Source organism: Zootoca vivipara, chromosome 7 (assembly GCF_965207765.1).
Source record: "Zootoca vivipara chromosome 7, rZooViv2.hap1.1, whole genome shotgun sequence".
NCBI classification, from domain to species: domain Eukaryota; kingdom Metazoa; phylum Chordata; class Lepidosauria; order Squamata; family Lacertidae; genus Zootoca; species Zootoca vivipara.
In genome coordinates, this window is record NC_142590.1 from 82,607,100 (window position 1) to 82,628,499 (window position 21,400).

Consider the following 21,400-nt stretch of genomic DNA (forward strand, 5'->3'; position numbering starts at 1 on the left):
GATTATTGGGCAGTTTCTCTGCCTACAAGATATTATCACAGGTGCTTGGTTTACTTTTGCAGTTCTCAAAACTGAATTTGACTCAGCAGAGATCACATGCCTCTTCTTCACAGCAAAAATGTTATAACATGAACAGGGTTGAGAAAAAGACCTTAATCCTATTGTTCTACAAACCTATGAATACAGAAGCAACCCCTTCAGTGCTAAGTTTCAAGAAGTTCAGTGAATAGAATAGAAACAATATTTTTCTGATTGTTTGGAGTGGACAGTATTTAGGTTTTTCATGTGTAGGCTGGGCTGACAGTCTAAGTTTCTTAAAATATATATATATTGTTTTTGTTTAGCCAAATTAGTTAACAAACATGGATGTTTGTTTAAGCAAATAACATTTGCTGAAATGTTATTGTTTCAGTTGAATAAATCTATTTAAATTGTTATTATTAAGGTAATGATTATTTTTCTCCTTCCTAAGTACAACAGTAAAGTTGTCCAAATATGAATGATTAACCTATTAAACTGGGGATAAAAAAAACTAATATGAAAAGTTGTTATTCTAAAAATCTTCATCTACTTGCATATTAAAGTTATACCAGCAAGAATTAGTCTTTATGATTTAAATCAACTATGATTTAAATCAAGCCTTACTGACTAGTGATTTAAATCGTGATTTAAATCAGTTTGATTTAAATCAAATCCACCCTGCTTGAGCCATAGGACTCCAGGGTTTTCTTTCATATTAAGTTTCAGAATTCAGAAAATTGCAGTGTTCTGAAGAGGGCATTCTCTTTGATAAACTTAATTTTTAGGAGATCTTCTTGATGTGATTCCATTTTAGTAAATATGGTACATTATTGCAAAAAAAGATTTTTAAAAAAAGTCTAGCGGAGTAAAACTTGCAGAAAATACAACTGAAGCAGCTCTGATTTGTCATACAAAAATGTAAACAAATATGTAGTATTTGTGGCTGGGGCAACCCAGCCAGATGGGCAGGGTATAAATAATGAAATTATTAGCATTAGTACCTGGATTTCAGAGGTGCTGGAAGAAATTCCCTTTAGGTTAGATCTACTGTTGATCTCTCAAAATGATTTGATTAATCATTTACATCAGTATGCCAAAAAGACTTTTGTGGAAGTTTTGGTTTATTATTTTTTAAGTAAGTGTCCAGAACTATTTCTTGGGATAATGGGGTTTATCAGAATCTCAATGCACAACCCTATTTTAAGTGTGCCTAGGGCAGCAGCCAGGGTACAGTTCCTGGTTTGACCTAAGGCATGACTGCAGAATCGAACCTTTTGATATGCCTTTGATTTTGACCACAAAGAAATACGGCGAAGTGAAAGTTTTACAACCTCCTTTGTAGATAATTTAGATTCTTGTGATCGGGGACTTGTTAAGATTTGGTTGGCTTCTTACATAAAATTGCACAGTCCATTTATTTGTATATTATTTGTTTATAAAATATTTATATAACCCCTATCTCATATATCCTTCAGCTTTGCATGTATTGATCTGAATTTGGGCAGGTTTAATCCACCCAGGCTCATTTGTCACTTAGGGTCCACATCTTTTGTCGCCTGGTGTGTTAAATGGTACCCACGGCAGGAAATCCATGCAGTGCAAACTTTACATTATATTCTATAGCTTCTTCCCAATCTGGGGTCTTTCTGATAATAGCGTGCAAGCATTTTATGGGCGTTTACCCCCAATTTTCTGTTTGCGTGCTTCAGATTTTGCCTGCATATGACTGTGGCTGGGGCCACCCCCAAATCTGTCAGACCCAGAGAGTACTATTTGGATGGGTGGTTGGTTGGATAGATAGATATAACATAATTGAAGAAGCAGAGTGTGTGCACAGACACGTCCAACATGGCTTGGCAACATCAAACAATAGTCTTAATGTTAAAGCTGCATGGCTCTGGGGGTGGGGAGTGTTCAGCATTTTCCTTGTCCCTTTCTTTGGGTTGTGATCTGCTTACTTGACCATTTTAATTTAGAATAGTTTTTTTGCATTTTTGTCCTGAATGAAAGCAGGAACAAGCTGAGAAGTCACCCCACCCATGGAGTTTGCATGTCTATAGAGTCTGTGTGTGGGATTCTTTGGCAAAGGAAAATCAGTAATTGGTTTTTGTCAGTTTTGGGGTGAGCAGTGCTCTTTGAATTGATTCTGTCTGTGGCTGCGGGCAGGCTGTTGGGTGTGGGGCAGACACCAGATATGTGCAACCCAAATAATGGCTCTGGGGGTAGGCCAACGTGCAAACTGGTAGGAGATGGGCTAGAATCCGTAACTAGCTGTGCTCCATGATCCATGTACTGGAGCGAGGACATTAGAATTAGAGATTCGGGATTTTAACAGCCCAGCTTAGTTCGGTGAAGAGGGGGTCATGTTTTTGTTGCTATTGGTAAACAGTTGGGAATTAGAAACCTCACGTTTGTCTCCAGCAATCCGTCAGTACAGCTCCATCTACTTTTTGCCCAGTGTTCGAAATTAGCCAGGCACATTTTGCACCCGGCTTTCGACTGCTTGTGGCCAAGTGAAGATCTTTGGGCACCAGGACGTCACCTGACATCTCCACCATCTGGAGATCATTGGATCTGGACTGTTTTCACGTGCTAATACAGTGGTACCTCGGGTTACAAACACTTCGGGTTACAGACTCTGCTAACCCGGAAGTAGTACCTCGGGTTAAGAACTTTACCTCAGGATGAGAACAGAAATTGCGCGGCGGCCGCGGGCAGCCCCATTAGCTAAAATGGTACCTCAGGTTAAGAACGGTTTCAGGTTGAGAATGGACCTCCGGAACGAATTAAGTTCATAACCAGAGATACCACTGTACCACATCCTGTATAATTCTATCAGTTATATTTTAGTTGCACAATCAGAATGCATTTCTGGAACAAGATTGCTTTTTCTGTGCAGCCTGAGAGCAGGAGCAGGAGCAGTCATCATTAAGAAAAAAGAGGTCAGAATAGGCCAATATATGTGTGGACTGTCCCTGGATCAAGGGGCTTTTCTTCTTTAAGTTCTCAAAGTTCTTAACCTAGCTCAAAGTTGTCATCTGAACCAGCCAGATGTTTAACTGAGAATCAATCCTAGTTAGTCCATCATTTGAAGAATAGGACTTTGGAGCCTTCTTGCTCCAAAATGGCAGCTAGACATTCTCTTTTTGGCGACTGCAACCTTGGTTCTAGGAGCCATTTGGTGCCTAGGTTAGATATCTGAGTTTCTAACACTGCTTTTGCCCTCCCTGGATACGCATCTTTGGGTAAAATGTCTAAATACCCAGTGAGTGCTGTTCATTTCCTCCAGAATCATCTTGTTGACTTCAGTGGTTGTGTTACAAAACAAACAGTTCTGAATACTGCAACATCACTTGCTTCTCATTTAATTTGGCCAGGTCTAATACAAAGGTTTTGCGTAGAACAGTCTTTGAGTGCCAAATGCAATGCCAGAAGCTTTATTTCTAATGAGGCAATACAGAAAAAGTTGCAGTTTGTTCTCTCACCAACTGCTTCTTCCTACCTGGGATTGACAAGAACCCTTCTGTTGCTTGCCATGAATATTCAAAATCAAATATATATTGTCAGTTAATGGGATTGTCACAGAAATGACAAAACGTTGAAACCATTTTTTGTCCCTCAGCTTAACATTTATTAAAAGGCACAATTGTCTGTGTTGGGGAATTGCAGCAGTGTCATCCTTCAGAAATTAGATTGTGTAGCAGAATCTTAAGATTGGATTCAGACAACAGGTATGTCATACGGCTGATAAGTTCTGCTCAGTTGACAGAATCCTTATTGTGTATGTGGTGCACTCTCTGATAGTCACATCAAGTGTTTCTTTTGTGCTATCACTTTGAGCCCCCTGTTTTTTCCCTCGAACACATGCGGTTTGTGCAACAAGAATTTGCTGGAAGACTCTAGTGTCCCTGCCATAAACAGCGTGTTCTTGGTTGCAGATTCGTTTTATTATGGGAAGGCGGGAAAGCTGAAATTTGAATACGGTACCATAAAAACAGGGACACAGGTGGCACTGTGGGTTAAACCACAGAGCCTAGGGCTTGCTGATCAGAAGGTCGGTGGTTCGAATCCCTGCGACGGGGTGAGCTCCTGTTGCTCGGTCCTAGCTCCTGCAACCTAGCACTTTGAAAGCACGTCAAAGTGCAAGTAGATAAATAGGGACCGCTACAGCGGGAAGGTAAACTGAGTTTCCGTGCGCTGCTCTGGTTTTCCAGAAGCGGCTTTGGCATGCTGGCCACATGACCTGGAAGCTGTACGCCGGCTCCCTTGGCCAATAATGCGAGATGAGCGTGCACCCCCAGAGTCGGTCACGACTGGACCTAATGGCCAGGGGTCCCTTTACCTTTACCATAAAAACACTTTTCTTAATTTCCGGTTTCTGCAGGGCTTGAAAACCTGAGTACGGTAGGTCAGCTTTCTGAGCTCAGGACGTTTATAGCAACATCTTAAATGCTTTTCAAAGAGGTGTTTACAGTAGAAGCAACTATGTAGTTCTAGGTATGTAGAACTAAAAGGACAAGGGACCCATGCATATAAATTCCTTGGTGCCCTCTTGCAATACCCACCTGGATAAAATAAAGCTCTTGGTGCCTGTTGAATTCACCTCCCCGAGGTCTGGAAGTTGCCAGAGGTAGTGTAAGGATTGTTTTTGAACCACTTCAGTTCACCAAATATCTCTGTGCAAGGGCATCCCCGGGTCTATGTGAATTAAGCATTTAATTTAATTAAGCGTAAATACAGTGGTACCTTGGTTCTCAAACTTAATCCGTTCCGGAAGTCCGTTCCAAAACCAAAGCATTCCAAAACCAAGGCGTGCTTTCTCATAGAAAGTAGGGCAAAATGGATTAATCCGTTCCAGACTTTTCAAAACAACACCTAAAACAGCAATTTAAGATGAATTTTGCTATCTAACCATTGATCCATAAAATGAAAGAGATAAACAATGTACTGCAGTCACACAATCAATCAATCAGTAGCTGAACGTTCCACACAGTCACGAAAACAAAAAAGCCGCAGAAACGCAAAAGAAATAGCCAAAACAGACAGACCTCAGTGTAACACTCAAAAGAGAAGTGTGGCACTCAAAACGGAGCGTGTTCGGCTTCTGAAAAAAGTTCGCAAACCAGAACACTTACTTCCAGGTTTGCAGTGTTTGGGTTCTAAGTTGTTTGAGAACCAAGGTTCCTCTTGGTGACAGGTGACGCAGCTTGCCACACTGATGAGTGCAAAGAGCTTCCATGAGATTGCATGCTAGAATGCCTCTCTTTTTATGGATGAGGAGCTGTTTTAGTAAAGCCAGCAGGACATACCCTCCATCCTACAACATGCTGCACAACTATGAAGTAGACAAAGGTAATGTTGGGCCCAGTGCTGCCTAATGGAGATGGAGCCTTACTTATCTGACAATAACTTTATAGCTAAGTGGTCCAGGGCACTTGATGTGTTTGAAAGATTTTACCACATCAGACTTGTAAGCACGAGTTTGCCTGGTTGCTGCTATTGAGTAGGAATCTGGTGACGGGTGAGGAAATCTTTTCTAAACAATATATTCCTTCACTCTCCAAAAATGCTCTCCCCAGGGAAGCCTGCCTCGCACCAACTCTTATACAGTGGTACCTCTACTTACGAATTTAATGCGTTCCAAACGCACATTTGTAAGTAGAAAAAATTTGTAAGCCGAATCCCATAGGAATGCATTGGGAGAAAAAAATCCTATCTAAAAATTCGTAAGTAGAAAAAAGCCTATCTAAACCGTATCCAAGATGGCGGACGGAGCTCCATTCGTAAGTAGAGATATTCGTAAGTAGAGGTACCACTGTATTGTACATTTACTTGTGATTAATGCTTAATAAATAATGTTGCAAAGGGCAGGGATTTGGTGGGTTTATGGCCATTCCTTCTTCAACCTGGTGCCCTCTGGGTGGGTGGCGCTGTGATCTAAACCACTGAGCCTCTCTTGGGCTTACTGATTGGAAGGTTGGTGGTTCGAATCCCTGCGACAGGGTGAGCTCCCGTTGCTCTGTCCCAGCTCCTGCCAACCTAACAGTTCAAAAGCACGCCAAAAAGTGCAAGTAGATAAATCGATACCGCTGCCGGGGGGGGGGCAGCATTTCTGTGCACTCTGGTTTCTGTCACGGTCCTCGGTAGCGGTTTAGTCAGGCTGGCCATATGACCCGGAAAAGCTGTCTGTGGACAAATGCCGGCTCCCTCGGCCTGAAATTGAGATGAGCGCTGCAACCCCATAGTCGCCTTTGACTGGACTTAACCGTCCAGGGGTCCTTTACCTTACCTTACCTTTACCTTACCTTTGTCTTCAACTCCCATCAGCACCTGGCAGCAAGACTGTACAGGCTGGAACTAATGGGAGTTGTAGTCCACAACGTCGGATGGGTACCAAGGTCAGAAAAGCTGCTCCACATTTTTTCGCAAGTCTGTGTTACATAGGAGGGTGGATGTCCCAGCCTGTTTATCTGGGCCTTGAGGTCTCACTTACACCTTAAACGCTGAGAGACTACACAATTCTGCTCCAACTCTTACACATACATACAGTTCATATCCTGTGAACAAGTAGGAGAGCCCAGTTATGGAATCCGAAACGTTAATCCTTTTTTAAAAAAAACATACAAACCCCAAACAGATGTTTGTTTGAAACCGAAACCTAAGCAAGGAAGACTTTTGAAGCTTGTGCATACTAGCTGTGTGGGTGGCTATTTTTGTCTGTGTTGCAGAGTTGTTAGAGTCCCACTCAGCTCTGTTGCAGGTCCAAAATGCACCCAACAATAACGTACCAGATAAATTATATTGGGAGCTTGCCATTTTGAGTTGCACATGACAAGTTTCCTAGGAGTGTTTGCTTCCGCCTTGGTGACAAGTGAGGCATCTCATCACCTTTGCGTTATCTCCCTAAAGTGGTGTTGCCAAATAACCAGTAGCCCCCTAAGGCAGAGATGGGCAGAAGACAAACGAGGATCTACTGGTAAATTTCTGAATGATTTACAGTAAATTCCCAGGCGGTTTTGATCCTCATATTTTTATATTCCAGAAATGGAAATAACTGAAATGCTTCTAAATAACATTACCGAAATCTGAAGTAGGGGCAGGACAGAGCGATTGGGAGAGGAAGTTTGGGTGAAAAGACGGTGAGCCCGGTTCTGGTACTAAAACCAAGTCTTGAGGCTGTGCTAAGGCAGGATATGTTCCTTACTTCTGTGTCTCCCATATTTTTTGCATCTGCCTTTGGTTGGTGGGTAGGGACGCGGGTGGCGCTGTGGTCTAAATCACTGAGCCTCTTGGGCTTGCCGATCAGAAGGTCGGCGGTACGAATCCCTGCAACGGGGTGAGCTCCCGTTGCTCAGTCCCAGCTCCTGCGAACCTAGCAGTTCGAAAGCACGCCCAAAAGTGCAAGTAGATAAATAGATACCACTCCGGCGGGAAGGTAAATGGTGTTTCTGTGCACTGCTCTGGTTTCGGTGTTCCGTTGCGCCAGAAGCAGCTAAGTTATGCTGGCCACATGATCCAGATAAACTGTCTGCGGACAAACGTCGGCTCCCTCGGCCTGTAAAGCGAGATGAGCGCTGCAACCCCAGAGTCGTCTGCGACTGGACTTAGCTGTCAGGGGTCCTTTACCTTTACCTTTACCTTGGTTGGTGGACCTGAGTTTTAATGCAAACAATGTAGATTCTCTTTTATGTCTGCCCACCCCTGCTCCGAGGAATTTTGAGCTTACAAAACTTGTTTTGTTTGTTCTTTGAGTATGTAGGAAAAGTCCATTGGAGTTTCCATTGTGTTCTTCCAAAGGAAAGTCTTAACTGGGGGAGAGGGCTGGGCTGGGTGGGAAGCTTTGCTACCAAGCAGAGGCTGTGCATCTAGCGGACTTACCGTAAATGGAACAGGATTAATCAATCCAGAGTAAATAAACTGCAGAACAATGCACAACATTTCAAGTTTGGCATTTTAATCATGTTCAGTTGTTTTTTTTAATGTTTTCCCTTCCCGGTTTGAATGTAGAAATTGTGGCTTACGTTTTTAATCATGGTTCTGTCCTGTGCAGTGTTTACTTGTGTTTAACTGGAAAGAACTCTCTTTGATGAATCACTGTCCTTTCTCTTTTTTTCCTTTTGCAAATAGCCTTTGCAATACAATTCCTGTGTTCTAAGTGAAAGTGGTTCGGCATTTCCCCATGTACAGTGGTGCTTCGCTTAACGAATGCCCTGCTTAACGAAATTTCCGCTTAACGAAAGGTTGTTTCTAGCGGAGGTTGCCTCACTAGACGAATGCGTTTTACGAAAAATTTGTCTAGCGAATTGCGGTTTCCCATAGGAATGCATTGAAATTCAATTAATGCGTTCCTATGGGCAAAAAAAAAAAATCAGAAAAAATTCGATGCATTCCTATGGGATTCACTAGATGAATTTTTCGTTATAAGAAAAGACCTGTGGAACGAATTAAATTCGTCTAGCGAGGCACCACTGTACTCCTCTGGTGTAGCTCAACCTTTGCCAGCCTGATTCCCTTCAGTTGTTTTGGACTACAACTCCCATCAGCCTCAGTCAGCATGAATGTTGGTGAAGACTGGTGTAGCTGCATGGCTTGTAGAGTGGATGATGGGCCATATGTTCAAACAAAACCTGGTTCATGTACTATCTGGGATGGCAGACACCTAGCCTTCTCATTATGCAGCTTTTGTGTTCGAGAGCTGTGCGGCGAGCCACGATCCGATCCACATAAGACTTAGGTGGGTGTAGTCCAGTGTTTCTCAACCTTTTTTGGGCCACGGCACACTTGTTCCATGAAAAAAATCACGAGGCACACCACCATTAAAAAAGTTAAAAAATGTAACTCTGTGCCGCCCTACATTGACTATATACTTATGACTGTAAGAAACACTTGCCAATTGCTGTGTTGGTTGCAACCTTCTGTAATAAGGCCTCACAAGCCGCTGATTTCTCTGCCAGCACAATCCTTTGCTCAGCAAGTTTCAGATTGAGCTCATCCAGCCAGCTTCTTTAAGTTTGTCTAAAACCACCCTCCCGTGGTGGTGGCTGTTGAGAGCTGCGCTCGCCCCGCGTCGTGACCCGGCCGGCTTCCTTTCCGGCGGGTTAGTGGTGTTTATTGGCGGCCGCCAGGCACGTGACAATGCAAATCGCCCTTCTCGTCGCCGCACATCGCGGCACCAGCCAGCGTCTCGCGGCACACTAGTGTGCCGCGGAACAGCGGTTGAGAAACGCTGGTGTAGGATCTGCATGTTGCTCTGAAATACGCCTGGCAACTAGAATGTATGAAATTTTAAGTCAGTGGCAGATGATAAAGGCAGAGGCAGACTACCATTCTCCCTTTTTAAGCTTTTCATATTTCGAACGAACGTTTCTCAACAAAGGACTTGCAGACATTGTTATTTTGCATATCCTCCTGGCTTCCCATTTCACAACATTCTTAGGCTAAGATTATGCTGACGCCGGCTTAATTACATGCGTCTCCAGAGATGCAAGATGAAGGTGAAAAGTTGTCACACACAGCGTTAGAAATGCTGCTCTTAGCAAGATGATGTGTGTCCATAGTATCAGAATTGAAGAGTTGGAAGGGACGCTGGGGTTCATCTAGTCCAACCCCCTGCAATGCAGGAATCCTGCCCGCCGCTGGCTCGAACCACCAGGCTTCCTGTTAACAACCAGGCGCACTGACCCATTGCGCCACAGAGCCCTGCATAAACCTGAGTTGTGTTACCCCTCCCCACAGTCCCTGCTCATTTTCTCTAGTTTAAAAACCTTGGATGCAAAGCCTATGCTGGCTAGATTGATGACTAAATGGAAACTGACATGAGAGCTCTATTAACTGGTAGAAACGATAGCAAAAGGTTGCCTTTGTACATGCAGTCGCAGTTCTGCCATGCATATATACCCTCCCTGCAATACATTGCAGGAAATTACAAGGAAGGGCCAAACACTCTGTTGCAGGTGCAAAAAAACCTCCCATATATACATTCCTGGGATGCCTTTCTACAGTCTGTACCAGCCTTTCCCAGCCCAGTGATTTCGACTACAACTTCCATGAGCCTCAACAAGCAAGAAGGCATCAGTTCATGAAAGGCTGATCTTTAGCAAGACAATCCAACAGTGAGGCAGGTTGGATGGAATCCAAAATAGTTCTAAGTGAACATTTAACCAGCGCGGCGATTTCTACTTATCCACCTCTCCTTTCCCCTTGCATGGGATTCCCCCATACCCCCTGGAAAAGACTTGGGGAGGGTGCCAGCTGCGATGGGGGGGAGGGAGGCCTGTTGTGCAAGAGGAAATTCTTGTACAGTTGGGACACTGTACTTGAATACCACCCATTGGCTAGAATTACAGCAGAGGTATATAATGTGGTTTCTTATTTTTAATGTGTGTTGCATTAAGTACTGTCTGTCTATATTCATGTGTTAGCTTGCTCCTTTGTTTTAAAATACGGAAAGTGCCTCACTTAAAATACGAAAGCATTTAGCTACGAATTCTGTGCCTACCTCCTGTCGCTGGTGGTTTTAAAAAATGGCTTTAGTGCTGTTGTCAGTAGAGGTAATCCAGAGTAGCAGCTTTCAAGCTTGGCGGACATTGACTCAGCTGCCACAAAGACCCCCTCGTCCTTCCCCAAGCCCCCTTATAAGTGTGTGTGGATTTAAACAAGTGTGAGGGCCTCAACTCTCTGGGCTGTGTGGCTGACTTTGAACTTTTAAAATAGACATCATGTTCTTCTGCCATAGTTCCTTTAGCACATGTTTTACTTGAAAATATATGCAGTTCTGTAATGCCATTGCACAAAGTGGTTAGTTTAGATTGATGTGCCGCTGGTATATTAAGTACAAAATGAACTGTGGCAAACTTGTAAATTATGCAGTATTCTTTGTTCTTTTTGGAGGAATTGTTTGCCGGCTTTCGGGCTGCTAACTATTGTTGTAGTCTGTAAAATTTCTCAGAACAATATAATAGGGTGTGAATTTGTGAATACTATACTTTACATTTCTCCTTGTTAAAATTCATCTTGTTTTCTTTGGCCCAGTTGTCTAATCTGTTAAGGTCATTTTGAAGTGTGATCCTGTCCTCTGGGGTATTAGCCACCCCTCCCAATTTGGTGTCGTCTGCAAACTTGCTCAGGATGCCCTCAAGCCCATTATCCAAGTCATTGATAAAGATGTTGAATAAGACTGGGCCCAAGACAGAACCCTGTGTCATTATTAACTTTTAGTGCATTGTGTTCATTTTAGTTTCCCTTTCAGTTTGTTAAAGGTGCTGAGAGTTGTTAAGAGACCCTTGTTCCCTCTCATCATTTTCAGAGAGGTTTGACAACCAGTCTGTGTTCCCAAGGAACTCTGGGAATTGTAGGTCTGTGAGAGGAATCTGAGAACAACTCTCAGCACCCTTTTTATCAAGCTACAGTTCCCAGGATTCTTTGCAGTGGGTGAGCCATGGCTGTTTAAATTCCTCCTGCAAAACAAGTTTTCTAGAATTAGTCTGGGCCTTCAGATAAAGGATGCATAGAGCCACATTTTTTTCTCCTGGAGAAACTTAACATATTTTTGTTTGGACTTGGGTGTGTGTGTGTGTGTGTGTGTTTACCTATTTCTGTTTGGAAGGAAGGCTGCACTGTGCAATTTGATCTTTGTTGCTAGGTAAGAATTGATGGCATCCACACTGCAGACTGAAAACTGGCTTCCACTTATTGACCACGGTTTAGCGTGACACACAGATCGGTCCACTGTGTCCAATAACATCCGATTAAAAGTCCAGAGGATTATGATTTACGTTAAATACACACTTACAGCCATTATTTGTACCGTTCTCTTCTGGGTGGAACAGTTCTAATTTTGTTTATAATTGTATGTTATTGAAACCCACCTTGGGACCTTATGGTGAAGTCTGGATACTTTTTTTTATTAATACAATAAATTACTGCAAAGAAAATAGCATCGGTGGTGGTGAGCCCAGCAAGGCTTCATATACACTACTTAGTTGTTAAGACTAACCTGTCTCGCCTAGCGTGCTGTCAGTGCTGCAGATTAAAGAACACAAGACTTCGTCTTGCTGGGTGAGACTAAAAATAAGTCCACTTGGCCATATGTTTTTGGGAACCGCACAAACAAGTCAAGAAGGCAACAGCTCTCATCTAATCCCAGCATCTAGTCTTAAACCATATGAAACTAGCGACTGTTTCCACATATTGTGTTAATGAGCTCCATAAGTCAATTGACCCGATTCTTAAGCAAATAGCTTTCATAGGGTGCCTCCCCTAACTTCAAGTATTGCCAGGGGCGGGGGGAGAGAATACCAGCTGTTTCCATGCTGCTCATAATTTTATAAACCTCTGCCATGTGCCTCCTTGGAGCTTTTTAAAAGGAAAGGAAGAATGCTTCATTTTGTTTTCTTCCTAGGGAAGCTGTTAACCACTTGCAGAAAGCATATCTATCTGCGAGTATGCTTCTTCTTCTTCTTAATATACCTTTTAGTGGCCAATCTTGATCAAAATTCTGCAATGGTAGGGAAAATAATGAGTTGTGGTTTTTTGAGTTTTTTTTTACAGTACATAAGATGAACTTGCAGTGGTCTGGTGTAAATTTTGTGCATCTTCTCATAAAGAAGAACAAAAATAAAATAAACACACCAAAACAGTTCTAGGCTAGAAGGGAACTCATAAAAATCTCAACTGCGGTCAGAAGTCATACCTGAAATTCTATCCTCTGGCAGCTTCCTTCAGCTATTGACCAGAGAAGTAATTAACTCCTGACCTTTCATATCTGCCCATAATAGCAACATCCCATTTAGAAACTTTGAGAATCTGCAAGCCGAGTTACAATATAGTTTACTAGGCGGCTATTTATAACTGGTGCTAACAAGGATTTGCATACCCTGCTATTTAAAGTTGGGAACCTCATATGTCTAAACACTGCTCTAGAATATATTTGCCGGAGCAATAGACAGATGGAATCAAGTGCTGCTTTTGCACAGTAGAGAGCAAGGGTTGTGAGCCAGGAAGTTATGGGGCCAGAGGTCAGCTTAGCTATTTTTTTCCTGGGGTGGCAGCTAGACACGCCCCTGTGCCCTGGCCTCATCCCCATTTTACAGTTTGGGAGGGGGTCAGCAACTGGGGGACCTGCAACAAAATGCTGTGCTGCAGAGTGTTTCGGTTCAGGTTCAAGTCACTCAATTCTACCCCCCCCCAACATCCCTGGTTTTCTCCAACCAGCATTTTATACCACACATTGCATGCTCAGTCCTTCCTAGTCTTTTTGGCCCTCCTCCCCTGCCTTAGGGTTTTCTTTCTTTCTTTTTTTAAAAAAATAGCTCTGCAAATGTTGGATCGTGCAGACCTTTGTGCTATTTTGGCAACATAAGTAGTGCCACACACAGTCCGAACCACAAAAATAGAAGGAATGATGCTTGGCTTGTCTCTTGTGTGTCTGTCATGGGGTCCCAGCACACTGGAGGCAGTGTTAGAAGCTCAGATATACGGTATACGCTAGGCGCCATATGGCTCCTTAAACCAGGGTTGCAGCCTCCAAAATGGAATGCCTAGTTGCCATTTTGGGGCCAGGCAGCTTGAAAGTCATATTTTTTTTGTTTCCTGAAATTCATTCTGATTGTGCTGGTAAAATATAAGAAATAGAATTCCCCAAGGAAGTGTTGCTAGTGTGCGAAAACGGTCAAGATCCATAGACCTCCCAGGCCTGCACCTACAGATGGTGGAGATGTCAGGTGCCATCCTGGAGTCTGGGCACCTTCCCTTGGTCACAGGTAGGCGATATCCAGGTGCAAAACGTTCTTGGCACCTGGCTAATTTCGAACTCTGAGCTCAAGCCTCTCTTTGTGTCCTGGTAGGTGCACACATCTGTAGGAATAGAAAAGCCGAGGTACTTTCTGAACTGTTTGGGAAATGTTTTGACATGTCCTTTGTTCCATCCCGCAGGCCCATTCACAGACGTCGTCACCACGAATCTGAAACTTGGCAACCCTACAGACAGAAATGTGTGCTTCAAGGTGAAGACCACAGCACCACGCAGATACTGCGTAAGACCCAACAGTGGAATTATAGATGCAGGAACGTCAATTAATGTGTCTGGTAAGTTATTCTGACCTAAGAGCCCCAACATTGCGATGAGCATGGTGATCTCTTATTTTAAGAAGCCCATCCATTTCCCCAGGTGTGCTTGCTTTGCCCCCCCGGTATAGTAGGACGTCAAATAGAGAAAGGAAGAGATGTTAAGTAAAAGCTCGGTTTTTTATTAATTATGTCGTTTCATTTATGAAACGACTCATTAAGGAATAATGAAAAATGAACTTCACAAAGCAGGCAATCCATTTTTGGATCATGAATTTAAAAACGATTTAGAGCAAATCTGCTGAATTACAAATACTACACAAAACCAATAAGGAATTAAAAACTTAAATGAAAACAATGAGGTACAAAAAGATCATTAGTATAAAATAATTGTTCAGTCAGCAAATGAGGAGGACTCGGTAGTAAATGGTGAATACAGAAAGCTGTCTGACAGTCAGGCTTCTACACTGGTGCCTCGCTTAACGAATGCCCTGCTTAACGAAATTTCCGCTTAACGAAAGGATTTTTCGAGCGGAGGTTGCCTCGCTAGACGAATGCGTTTTACGAAAAATTCGTCTAGCGAATCGCGGTTTCCCATAGGAATGCATTGAAATTCAATTAATGCGTTCCTATGGGCAAAAAAAGTAAAAAAAAAAATCAGTGCATTCCTATGGGATTCTTCGCTATAAGAAAAGACCCGTGGAACGAATTAATTTCGTCTAGCGAGGCACCACTGTATCTGCTCATACTGTAAGCAGCTCTTCGGGGTTTTAGGAAGAGGTTTTTCATATCACTTCCTATGTGATCCTGTTAACTAGAGATACCAGGTTGAACCTGGAACCTTCAGCATGCAAAGTTTGTTCTGTTTCCCAGCTGTTCTTGTCTCATTCCCTTGTAGCGTGTTAACCTTCCTAGGAGAGGACGGAGCGTCCAAACTGTTTAAGAAAGGGTGCCAGGTTCTCAAGCGATGCCAAGCCGTAGTTTTAAAGGGCCAGGTTTCTGTGCGCTGCTCTGGTTCGCCAGAAGCGGCTTAGTCATGCTGGCCACCTGACCCGGAAGCTGTACGCCGGCTCCCTTGGCCAATAAAGCGAGATGAGCGTCGCAACCCCAGAGTCGTCAGTGACTGGACCTAACGGTCAGGGGTCCCTTTACCTTTAGGTGAACTTAGTAGTGACTTGAGTGGAAGATTAAACACATGCTTAAATTAATCTCCTTGATTTCAGGAGGATTTTAAAAGTGCCAGATTTGGGGCAGGTTTGTGCTTTTAGCTTAATATAGGCCCGTTCATCTCTTAACCATTATCAGTTTATTTCAAGAGCAGTTTTACTTGTAGAATAAAACAGGTATAGATATATATATGGCCTTTTAAGCATGCTAAGTCTGTAGACTTCAAATGCTCAATAGGGCAGATGGAAATACTAAATCAATTGGGTTAATGTCTGCCTTAATTAAACCATCAGCTCTATTGAAAATGTTCTCTTCAGCTACACTTTCATATGCATGAGAATTGCCACTAGTTCCTTGGTTCTCAAATATCTCATTGCAACTAGAGCCTTATTTTGCACTGCAAAAGGCTAGTTCTTGGTGCGCTTTACTGCAATTATTTCTTACGAACAAATGCACGCAGGGTCTTTCTCCTCAGCTGTGGGTATTACTCTGATTGGCTGCAAAAAAAGGTTATTTAATTTTTCTTCGATATTGTAAAACTCCTTTCTACCCAGTGCATAAAATAGGCAGCTTTTAAACCTGAGTTTTAAACTAGGTCTGTTTGTCTCCTGGGTAATGTACCTTTCAGCAAGCATTGTCTGTCAGACTGTGATGACCACCTTTAAGCCTTGTTGGCTGTTTCTCTATTGAAAGGGAAGGCTTCACCCGAATGCTTGTTTAAACCTGGCTGATAGCTGCATTGTGAATATCACTAACAAATACAACTGTTTTTGGCCAAAGGAGACTTAGATGGCATCTACAGAACTGTACTGGTGGGCATATTTATGGAATTTACTGAGCAATCCTATGCATGCTTATCCAGAAATAATAGGTGTTGTGTTTTGTGGACTTACTCCCAGGTAGAATTGCAACCTCAAAAGTATAAATGCCTTCTCGAAAGGTATGTGGGGAGGAGAGGTGACAAGATTGACCCCCAAGGGAGGGAGGTACCTGGTCAGGAGGATAGCAGATTTTTCTTACACCTGCAATCACTTTAACAGGCAGTCCCTCTTGACATGGAACTATGGGGATTTTGTAGTGCTGGGAGTTGAAAGGAGGTGGCTATTCCCCTTAAACTAGATTTCCTAGGATTCTTTGAGGGAATCCGTAACTGTTAAAAGTAGTATAATACTGTTTTAAATGTATAGTTTAGATGGGGCCTAGATCAGATATATGACTGCAAGTTTACACAGAAATTACCCTGTAATACAGTAGATTGTCTTGCACAACTATCTTCATACTGAACATTTTGGAAGAGTAAGACCTTGTCTAGCAAAGGCATTTCACTCATTCCAAAGGAGAAGATATTTCCATACGATGTTCTTCAATGTTCCTTCAGATTTTCCCCGCTTTTACAGTGTAAAAATGGGAGGGAGCCTGGGAGGGAGGAAACAAAGAAATCGCCCTCCCCCTGAATATTTCCAGTCCTTTTGTCTACTTCAGGAATAGATAATCTGTGACTTTTGATGATGATGAACTGCAGCTCCCTTCATCCCAGACAACTGACCATCTTAGGCTGATAGGGAGATGGAATCATAGAATTGTAGAGTTAGAAGTGACCCCAAGGGTCATCTAGTCCAACCCCCTGAAATGCAGGAAAATGGAGACCAACAACATCTGGAGGTTTCTCACCCCTGCTCTGTCCCTACCACCAGATGCCCGCAGCAGACTGTTTCTCTGCTTAGCAGAAACTCATTAAAACTTCAGCAGACTTAAGCGTTTATAATCTGTTCCCTGCGGGCAGTGAAGCGGGTTTTCCAAAAAATTTTGAATCGGAAAATGTTCCAGGAAATTTCCTATGCAAATTAGGATAATTTCCATAGCATACCGAAAACTTTCTGATCTAATTTATCGTGTCAGTTTTACTTGCACTTAGTAAACAAAACTAAAAATGTAATGCTGCCAAGCTTGCCTAATGCCAAATTTGTGATTGGCACCCATTCCTTGGTGATACTGAACATTACGAAGCAGTAAAAAAAATCCCCAACAAAATAGAGCAGTGGAAAATTTACTGTGGGTAAATGCTCTCATGTACTTTAGTTTGAGCATCTCCATCTCCATTATATATGACAGCAAGTTTACACAGAAATTAAAAACATGAGCCCTGTTATATAAATTAAAATGAGTGTCTTAAGACAACCTGATTTGGCAGATGTTCCTCAGTGTGTTCCAGACTACCATCAGCACCAAATGAGATTGAATAGGCCATTATTTGTGTTCCTTGTCATCCAAATGTCTTTCACTTTAGGACCCCCCACCCCCAAAAAAGCACGCTTGGAATAGACAATGGTCACCTCATTTCTGCTGTCGTTTGGATACCGTATTTTTTGCTCCATAAGATGCACCTAGTTTTTAGAGAAGGAAATCAAGGGAAAAAATATTCTTTTCTAGCGAGAGCCGCACAGAGCATGTAAGCGGCTCTCTTTGCTTGCTTTACAGTGAGCTGGGAGGAGGGGCAGAAGGGGCTCCCGTCCGTCCCTCCTCTCGCCTCGCTGTAAAGCAAGCAGACCTCGAGGACAGCCTCAAGGTCCGCATCCTGCCATGCGTTCTATGGAGGGTTGCCTCCAAAGACGCTTCGGACACTTCAGCCAGTGCAGAAGTTGGCAGCCAGATTGCTCATTGGGGCAAGGCAGGTTGAGCATCTGACAAGGATCCTGGCTTGACAGCACCAGCTGGGCCCAATTCCAATGGCTGCTTTTAATGGAGAAAGCCTTCAATGGCTCAGAAGGAAGGAAGGAGGAAGGGGAGAGAGAAAGAAAGAAAGAAAGAAAGAAAGAGAGAGAGAGAGACGAAGGAAGGGGTGAAAGAGAGAGGGAGGGAAGGAAGGGGTGAGAGAGGGAAAGGGGGGGAGGGAAAGAGAGACAGGAAGGAAGGAAGGGGTGGGTGAGAGAGAGGAAGAGAGAGGGGGAAGGAAGGAAGGAAGGAAGGAAGGAAGGAAGGAAGGAAGGAAGGAAGGAAGGAAGGAAGGAAGGGGGTGAGAGAGGGAAAGAGAGGAAGGGAGTGAGAGAGGGAGGGAAGGAAGGAAGGATGGAAGCTGGGAGGAGGCTCACCGCAAAGCAAGCAGGCGCTGCGTCTCTCCCAACGGCAGCTACCAAGCATGCTCTTGCAAGAGCCAGCGGGATCAGCACCCCTAGAGATGTAAAATTTCTGGAAATTTTGAAGCTCAGAAAAAACGGAAATTTTCAGAAAAATTGAAAAAACATCCTACATTAGCACTTCTTTTTTCTTTTCCAGATCGAAAGTCATTCTGTTACTTTAGAAACATAAAATACAACTATGGAGGATTTTAATGGGCATAAAATTACCACAATTAGCATATTAAAATATAGTGTATCCAAACAATTATTACAAACAGAATTTACTTTTAAAATAATATTTATTTGTATTTGTAACAAATGAAGCAACAATCTCCTGAACTGTTTACTAGTTTAAGTGGAACAAAAAAAAGTTTAGGAGGCGGGCAGGTGTGGAGGACTCCCTGGTCCTGAATGGGGTAACTGTGCCTCTGAAGGACCAGGTACACAGCCTGGGAGTCATTCTGGACTCACAGATGTCCATGGAGGCACAGGTCAATTCTGTGTCCAGGGCAGCTGTTTATCAGGTCCATCTGGTACGCAGGCTGAGACCCTACCTGCCTGCAGACTGTCTCGCCAGAGTGGTGCATGCTCTAGTTATCTCTCGCTTAGACTACTGCAATGCGCTCTATGTGGGGCTACCTGTGAAGGTGACCCAGAAACTACAATTAATCCAGAATGCGACAGCTAGACTAGTGACTGGGAGTGGCCGCCGAGACCACATAACACCGGTCTTGAAAGACCTACATTGGCCCTCAGTACATTTCTGAGCACAATTCAAAGTGTTGGTGCTGACCTTTAAAGCCCTAAACCCCCTCGGCCCAGTATACCTGAAGGAGCGTTCTCCACCTCCATCATTCTGCCCGGACACTGGGGTCCAGTGCCAAGGGCCTTCTGGCAGTTCCCTCGCTGCGAGAATACAAGTTACAGGGAACCAGGCAGAGGGCCTTCTCGGTAGTGGCACCCACCCTGTGGAATGCCCTCTCACCAGATGTCAAAGAGAAAAACAACTACCAGACTTTTAGAAGACATCTGAAGGCAGCCGTGTTTAGGGAAGCTTTTAATGTTTAATTATTGTATTTTAATGTTCGGTTGGAAGCTGCCCAGAGTGACTGGGGAAACCCTGCCAGATGGGCGGGGTATAAATAATATGTTGTTGTTGTTGTTGTTATCCTCACAGAAATTAGAATAATCTGATACCATACATATTTTTTTAAATGATTCATAAAATATTTGAACTCCTTATCTTAAAATATTTTATTCATGTTAAAATAAAACATTCCATAATTTTTATTTTCCCCAAAAAAAATTGGGGGGGGGGGGGAGAGGCTTCAGGAAAAAAACGGGAAAAAATCTTTTTCCCCTGAATTTTTCTGTTTTTTTTCCGGGCCTTCACATCTCTAAGCGCCCCCCAAAGTAGCCCTTTCGGGGCGCTGATGCCCCCTCCCCTCCCCTTTTTCTGTTCCCCACTAGCCATGTGACCCACTCCCCTGAAAAATAACCAGAAGGAAATGATGGCCCTCCGGCAGAAAAAAAAAAGAATGTTCCCACCCCTGTTCTGAACGTTCCTCCTCCAATTGCACATGCGTTAATGGAAGAAGGCCTGAGAAACCAGAGTTTCAGCCGCCTTGTCAGGTTTTTCACATGGGAGTTCTCGGTTCTGCCGCAAAAGTGAAGGGGGTGGGGGGGTGGGTTTCGCGTGCTTTGTCTTTCACAGAATGACGTGGCATTTAATTGTTAGCTGGCTGAATCAGTAATGCACTTAAATTAGTCCATTTCCAGGACTCAAACTGCAGGATGCAATGATAAATCAATACACTTTCAGCCAAGCAAAGGGCGGCTGAACCCCTCAAAGCTAGCACGACCATTTCCATCTCCTTCTGGTGTTTGCTGGTTTAATTCTGCTTCTTGGCTCCCCATATCTCCCACCTGTGCTGCATCTTTAAGCAGCTTATTTCTAGCGTCCTTGGGAGTGTGTGGTCTTAATTTCGTGCACGGCCTTCTACAAAGCACACTTTAATTAATACTTGTTTACTTTTTGTCCTGCACAGCCCCCGAGGGCTCGTAGCTAAGACCATAAAATAAACTTGGGATGACAAAGCATCTAATTGAAAGCTCTTCCGAATACCGGATTCCAGCTACTGCCTCCACCCTTCTCCTAGCTGGACCAGAGCCACCAAGAGCCAGCCCAGGAGAAGACTTTATTATTATTATTTTTTAACAGCGCTGCATGAAGTTGCCTAGGCTCTGGTGAGATTCCAAGGGAAGGGAGTTCCATAACTGGAGCAGCTATCGAGAATGCCTCTGTGCAGATCAGCAGACAGGAATGGGGTAAACCTCAGTGCTGGAGATTATGTCACAACACGACAGGGTGTTATCCGTTGCATATCTCCTTACAGACAGTGGTAAAAGCAGACTCCAAGGAGAGCGCTTGTTTTTATTAAGGGACAACCTCTAGAGATCTACCGAGAGCTTGCATGTATAGCATAGCTGCCAAGTTATCCCTTTTTTACAGGGATTTTCCCTTATGCTGAATAGGCTTCCTCGCGAGAAAAGCGAAAACTTGGCAGCTATGATGTATAGCGAGACTCTTGCCTCCACAAAACTGCAGGAAGATACCGCTCGCGGTTGCTTAATCGAGGATAAACACAATAAAGGAACAGGACATTCATGACGAAAGTTAATGGCTTCAGACGCAGGATTAAAGTGCAAACGATGGTCAGTCCTCGCCATAAGTTAGCATATGAGTGCGGATGTAATGGCTTAACGGTTAGGTCTAGCATGGAAATACCTGTTCCTTAAAAATGGAGGGAGGGGAGTGTATTACCCCGATGGCAGGAGCCCAGTTAAGCATTTAGCATGCAAGGAACTGTGTGCATCTGGAGTGGCTAAAACCAGAATCCATCTTAATGTCAGGTTGATCAGATGTCAGCTTGCCATGCAGCTGGCAAGCCAAATATTGTACCCAGGCCGTTACCACTTGGGATTTCACTGTTTCGATCACGGAATCAATAGAGCTGGAAGGGACCCCGGGG

General features: G+C 43.5%; 1 protein-coding gene across 1 annotated transcript in view; it reads left to right on the forward strand.

Annotated features, from left to right (window-relative positions):
• Positions 1-21,400, forward strand: part of VAPB (VAMP associated protein B and C) — a 49,017-nt gene that overhangs the window by 12,561 nt on the left and 15,056 nt on the right. The window contains exon 2 of the mRNA XM_035122520.3: positions 13,954-14,106. Within this exon, the coding sequence (XP_034978411.1) occupies positions 13,954-14,106 (153 nt within the window). The remainder of the gene's footprint in view (positions 1-13,953; positions 14,107-21,400) is intronic.